Source organism: Lipotes vexillifer, unplaced genomic scaffold (genome assembly GCF_000442215.2).
Source record: "Lipotes vexillifer unplaced genomic scaffold, Lipotes_vexillifer_v1.1 scaffold44, whole genome shotgun sequence".
In the NCBI taxonomy this organism is placed as follows: domain Eukaryota; kingdom Metazoa; phylum Chordata; class Mammalia; order Artiodactyla; family Lipotidae; genus Lipotes; species Lipotes vexillifer.
The window spans coordinates 167,484-173,854 of NW_006787415.1; the positions used below are offsets into that span (position 1 = coordinate 167,484).

Genomic DNA, 6,371 nt, shown 5'->3' on the forward strand with positions numbered 1-6,371 from the left:
ATTTTGATGGAGGGAAAGTCAAAGCCTCCTGCAGCTATGACCTCCAAGGTATGAGGGTCATCAGAGCAAAGAATGTTAGGCTCACTGACACAGCACATACCACAGATCCTCAAATTTGGTAGCCCAGTGCCTTCAAATGGGAAGTCTCCTCCATATTTAGAGTCAGTTCATTTAGGAGCTGAGAGATTTATCTCTGTACCCACAAGTGAATTCTCTGTGTGCACACAGGCAAGTGCTTTAATGCTCCATGAGTGGATGCACGAAGACAGGAAAAGGAGAGTCTGGGAATGCCCTGAAACTAGCTGTAAATATGTATGTAAATGTGTGTATGTATCTTTCGCTAGGGAGGGGGTCTCACAACTTTCAAAGAGATCTGAGCCCCTCAATACGTAATGTAAAGGGTGTGTTCTATAGAAATGAACTAACTCAATAAACGTTTTTCTTCTCCGGATTGCCTTTTGACACCCACATTATATGGCCAGCATCTCTATTACCACTCCCTATAAACGAAAATGTCATAAATTATACTGTGAAGATAAAAAACAATTTTAGGCAAGAACATGGCTTCTGCCATGGAGTTGACTATTAATTCTTAAAATGTGCTAGATTTTCTGATCACCAATAACTTTCCAATGACAAATGTTTACTAAAACATTGTTTTATCTCAAAGCCCCCGTACCCTCAGTAGGTAGACATTTAGTCCAGGCTTACGGTATATACAAAGTGCCCCTTCCCAGGTCCTAAACCCAAAGAAGGTCTGATGGGCTGGAGACTACTCATCCTCAAACAGATCCCTGTCATGGCCACAGGTGTACCCTGTATATCCGTGAACCCATGAGAAGGAAGAATGCTTAGGCTCTTTCTCTTCACACTCATCTCAAACTATAGTACATCTCATCTAAATATCTGTCCCTCCCACAATTACAAAAACGATGAGGCCCAGAAATACCAGAGGGGAAAGGAGAGAGAACCTGGGTGTTGGGATTTCAGTGATGCTGGGAGAAGATGCGTGGCATAGTGGAGAGTAAATGAATGGTATGCAAGAGGTCTGAGGTTGAGTTCCTGCTCTGCCATTGACCCACTGCAAGCTCGGAAAAAAACCCCACAGCTTCTCTGGGTTTAGTTTTCTCATTGGTAAAATAAAACAAAAGGATTATACTGGAATGTTCTGATGTCTCTTCGGGTCTCAAATGCTATGATTCTGGGCCAACCCCTTCCCACTGTTATTCACTGATCAAAATGCTTTTCATAGTATAATTTCACAACAAAAAAATTAATAAGCAAACTTTTCCATTGCTTCATGTTCTAACAAGATTTAAAAACAACAAATGGAGAGTGAGAAAGTCAATTTCATCCTTGTGGAAACAAATATTTGGAAGTTTGGAAGTACTTCAGTGATTTTTGCAGGCCACAATTAAGAACAATAACAACAAGATGCAGACGCAAATCAAAATGCATTAAGTTTCCAGTAGTTTGAGAAATATATTTTTATTTTAATATCTTCTCATGAAGCCTGGTCAAGGCCAACCAGATTAAAATTCTAGGAGTTGATCATTTTAATATCTTTCTGTAAAGAAAAAAATGTTGATGTATAAATGTATAAGGAAATTAATCTTTGGTCCTCCTTTTCTATTTGTATTTCACTTATTCTCTTTCTGTAAGTTTCCTCAGAGCTTTTCTTTTGCTAAATGATGGAAATTCAATAAATATAGTAAATAATTTGTTATCATAAGAAAGTCATGGAATGAAAATTCTTTTTTTATTGAAGTCTAGTTGATTTACAATATTAGTTTCAGGTGTATAGCACAGTGATTCAGTGTTTTTGCAGATTATACTCCATTATGTTATTACAATATAATGGTTAAAATTCCCTGTGCTATACAATATATCCTTGTTGCTTATCTATTTTACACATAGTAGTTTGTATCTGTTAATCCCATACCCCTAATTTGTCCCTTCCCCACTTCTCCCCTTTGTAACCACTAGTTTTCTGTATCTATGAGTCTGTTTCTGTTTTGCACATACATTCATTTATATTATTTTTTAGATTCCACATATAAGTGATATCATACATTTTTTTTCTTTCTCTGACTTATTTCACTAAGCATAATTTTCTCTAGGTCCATCCACATTGCTGCAAATGGCAGAATTTCATGGAATGAAAATTCTTAATTTTGACTTTATGATGGTTTCAATTTAGTTATTACCTCCATATACTACAGTTTTAAATGTCAGACTAATTGAACTAGTGAATTTAATGCAAAATATTAACGTAAAATTTAGATGAGACCCATGCAAGAGAATATAAACACATTAGTCTCCCTCTCTTTTGTGCACTATTTTATAGTCTTGGGTATTTGAATTACCTTTTAAATGTGCTAATAAATATTTTTGTAGATATCTCTTGACACAAGTACTGTAAATGTTTCTTGGAGATATAAAGATCATTTCAAAGTTTATGCTTTGTATAGACTTATGATACATGTACATTCCAGTGTATTTCATAAGCACCCAAATACTTGGAGTATCAGAAATGCGGGCTACAATATTCACTGTTACTTTGAGATTTCCAAAGCTGATTTTCTTAACATGTAAAGAGCACACTGTTACTCAAAGACCAAAAATATATTTAAAGCTGACACTCAGAGGGCCATATATATACATATACTTTTTTTTTTCCTACTGCAAATATTCTGGAAGGCTCTGTTCTCTGGAATTCCCATTCCACACTGATCCAATAAAATCTGACTTTACAGATTTTCAACACATACCATGAACCAACCCCTTCTCCTCGGCTACTCTCCAACTCAATAATGGCGGTCACATTCATTACATTTAGTGAGTCAGACTTTCCGCAGTGCCTAAGTCACTCCCAGCTAGTGTGGCAGGTGTGTGGTGAGTGACTTAGCTGTTTCAGAATTCTAGGAACCATGTAAGTTTAAAGCAGGCACAGTAACACCCTACTGGTCTGAAAAAGTAAATGCACCCTCTACACACGCCTCATGTATATGACTTCTGTGCTGGAGGGAAAAATATCCAATACCCTTCCATTCTTTTTAATAAAAGTAAAGGCTTATAATCAAAAGATTTATTTAAAATATTTATGAATCACCCTAAAGAACACAGTTGTTGCTTCCTGTTTTTGCCTCATTACTGGATATTGTGGGATTTTTAGGGTAGAAATAATAAGAAGCTAGTATTCACAACACTTGAGATACCATGCCTTTTTAAAAACTGCACAGAAATAACATCAAGTGTCTATCTCAAACCCACAAAACCAATAAATATAGAGTCAGAGATGCCACTACATCCTTATTATCCCTTGGCTAGTGTGGCTTGCCCTTTTTCTCTCTTCATGTGGCATAATTATCTTTTCCCTGGAGAATATTGAGGTCAGTCTAAAGTCAAGACTGTCTCTAAATAAATGTGCTATGACACCTGGCTGTCCTCCCAACAAGGCAAATGTGGCTGTGCTACATAAACACACAAGAAAAGGCCAGTCACACTTCAACTCACAAATTCACAGGCATGTGAAGTAAGACATCCCATAGTCCACCACTGTGAGGCTGATAATGATAACTAATGACTTCTCCAATTAAAACTTGGAGAGCTGGGGGCTTCCCTGGTGGCGCAGTGGTTGAGAGTCCGCCTGCCGATGCAGGGGACACGGGTTCGTGCCCTGGTCTGGGAAGATCCCACATGCCGCGGAGCGGCTGGGCCCGTGAGCCATGGCCGCTGAGCCTGCGCGTCCGGAGCCTGTGCTCCGCAACGGGAGAGACCACAACAGTGAGAGGCCCGCGTACCGCAAAAAAAAAAAAAAAAAAAAACTTGGAGAGCTGGGTATACACTTTGGAAACTGAATAAAATAATCAAAACTTTTAAGGTCAGATATGCAAAATTTTTGAAGTTCTAAGACCCACACTTTGGAAATCTACGGTACACTATGAGATCTGGGATCTGGAAATCCTGAATTTCCTAAATGTCTTCCAAAAATTTTTTTTAAAAAGTCAAGCCATTTGGAAGAGTTCTCTCTTAAAATTTTTGTTAACCTGGATCAACTCTAAATCTCTGAGAGTGCTCTTTTCATATCTGTGTTAGGTGACTGTTGAGATGAAACCAGAGATAATAAAGCGGTTTTGTATGGAGGCCTAAGGAAGCTTGATCTTCAGAAGGCCTAAACCTCCTGCAGAGTCAAAAGGCAGATAATTTACATAATGACATTGTGGTCTTATCTGCTCTCCTTCAGGAAAAAGTGGTGTGGGTTATCTGGGGAATTGCTGTACTCCCCCTTCAGTTTGTATTAATAGACATGGAAAGATAAAACTTCCAAGTATCTTTGAAACCTTTATTATTATTGCCCTTCAACAGAGTCTACAAGTGAAGTCTAAACCGAGGCAAACTTGCTGCTTCTTCCCCACCATTCAAACGGGGCCGCGCGTCCTAATTATTACTGCTATGTGGCCACCAGATTCTAAACGCAAATGTGTGTCCAAACGACTGAATGCAAGAGGTCGGCCCTGAGATGGGGCCAAGCGTGCTGCCCCAAACTGCGATCCCAGCCTAGCACTCACGGACAATGCACTGGTTTCCTCCAGGGAGCGTCTTCCATCCCGGGCAGCAGTAGGAGTGGAACCTGGATCCGCATACGTTGGGCCTGCGATAGACAAGTGAAATAACGCACACTTAGAGAGGGGTGCGGTAATACATTAGCAGTTTTCGTAACATTTATGGGACAACCAACAGACCAAAACTACACGTCAAATTCTTGGGGCTTGGGGCTCAGACTTGGAAGTAAACGAGCTAGACACTGGAATGAGGAGGGTCAGAAATGTCTAAACATTGCCTTTCATCCGCCCTCCGTTGCTACCTTTTTAAAGAGCGAAAAGAAACAGGGAAACATATAATTTGCTACTATTCTAGCCTCCGGATGCAGAGAACAAAGGGAACACTCCGTTTCAAAAATCCTTGCCCTCGTCCCCAAATCCATCCCTCCTTGATCAACTGTTACTTTGGCCCCGACATGTCAAGGATGGCGAGTCGGAAGGTGGAGCGCTCGGCTTGATGATTAGAGTGAGCTGTAAGCCCCGCACACGTCCTCAAACAAAAGGCTCGGGAGTTGCGCCCCCGACGGTGGGGAGCAGGCAGGCTTGACCAGCCCCGGCGCGGGACTGCCTCAAGCGCGCCTTCCGCCAGGAACTTGTTCCCGCACGGCGGGCTCTGCAGGCGCTCCGCGATCCGCACCCGGGGGCCTCCTACCCACCCGCTGCCCAACCCCCCGAGGGAGGTTTTGTTTGTTTGGTTTTTGCCGGCCGAACTGCTGAGGAAAAGGGGGAGGCGCTTCTGGGAGTCTTCGGGGTCTACTGGTGGAAGGGGCCTCGGCTCTAGCCGCTAGAACTGGGTTTTGGGAGGGGGTGGGATGGAAAGCTGCCAAGCCGAGGTTTCCCCCCGTGCCGCCTGCCCACCTACCCTCGGAGCACGTCCTGCTGTCCTCGCCTGCGGACGCGGCTGGCCGCCGCGACGCCCTCCTCCCGGTACTCGGGCACTGCGAACCCGCCTTCAGAGCCCGCCGCTGCGGGCCTGACCTGTTGCGGCGGCGACTGGGGCCGGGGCGGCTTGGGCGGCGGGGGCTGGGGCGGGCCGGCCGTGCCCTGCGCCCAGAGCGCCACGCAGCCCAGCCACACGAAGTAGGGCTGGAGACACAGCCGCCGCCGTCTCCCCATCGCGCGCGCTGAGAGCGCGCGGACCGTGGTCCGCGGAGAGGGAGCGCTCGAAGACAAAATCTGCGCGGCCCGAAAAAAGTCAGGTCTAACAAGCCCTTCGTCGGCTCCGGAGACTCCCTTGAGCTCGGGCTCCCTGCTCTAGTGGGAGCCCAGGACCGAGCGCTGGCCCGCTGACTGCCGGCGAGGCGCGAGCTCTAGAGAAGCGGGCGGCGAGGCGCGGCGGCGGAGCGGCCGGCAGCCCCGCGCGGTCCACGTTGCATCCCCCGGGCCGCTGCCCCGAGCGACTCCAGGACCGCCAGCAGGCGGGGGCGGGAAATTACAAAAGTAACCCGAGCAGCCGCGGCGGAAAGTTACAAAGAAAGCGGACCTCAAAAGAAAAAAAGGGCCTGCACGCAGCGACTCCGCGGATTCCCGTGCGCTCCGGGTACAGATCTTGGAAAGCTGCAAAAGTCACCAGAAAGAAGCCGGAAAGCAAACAAAAGTCGCCCCCCAAAGAAAAGGAGGGTCTTCTCCCGGCTCGCCCGGAGTTCCACTGGGCAGCGACGCGCCGGCGGCGGCCGAAGAGCAGGGCGGAGGTGCGCGGGACCGGGGCGAGACGCCGGTGAGAGGGAGGGCAGGAGGCTGGACGCCGGGGAAGATGCGGCCGGCGAG

The 6,371-nt window shown here is 45.7% G+C and overlaps 1 protein-coding gene across 1 annotated transcript in view; it reads right to left on the reverse strand.

Moving 5' to 3' along the window:
- LOC103072866 (fibrillin-2) overlaps positions 1-6,161 on the reverse strand; it is a gene marked incomplete at its 3' end in the record, with an annotated part of 172,374 nt that extends 166,213 nt beyond the window's left edge. Inside the window, exons 1-2 of the mRNA XM_007459998.1 lie at positions 5,467-6,161; positions 4,572-4,654 (exon numbers count right to left, since the gene is read on the reverse strand). Coding sequence (XP_007460060.1) covers positions 4,572-4,654; positions 5,467-5,720 — 337 coding nt within the window. The remainder of the gene's footprint in view (positions 1-4,571; positions 4,655-5,466) is intronic.
- Positions 6,162-6,371: the final 210 nt, after the last annotated feature.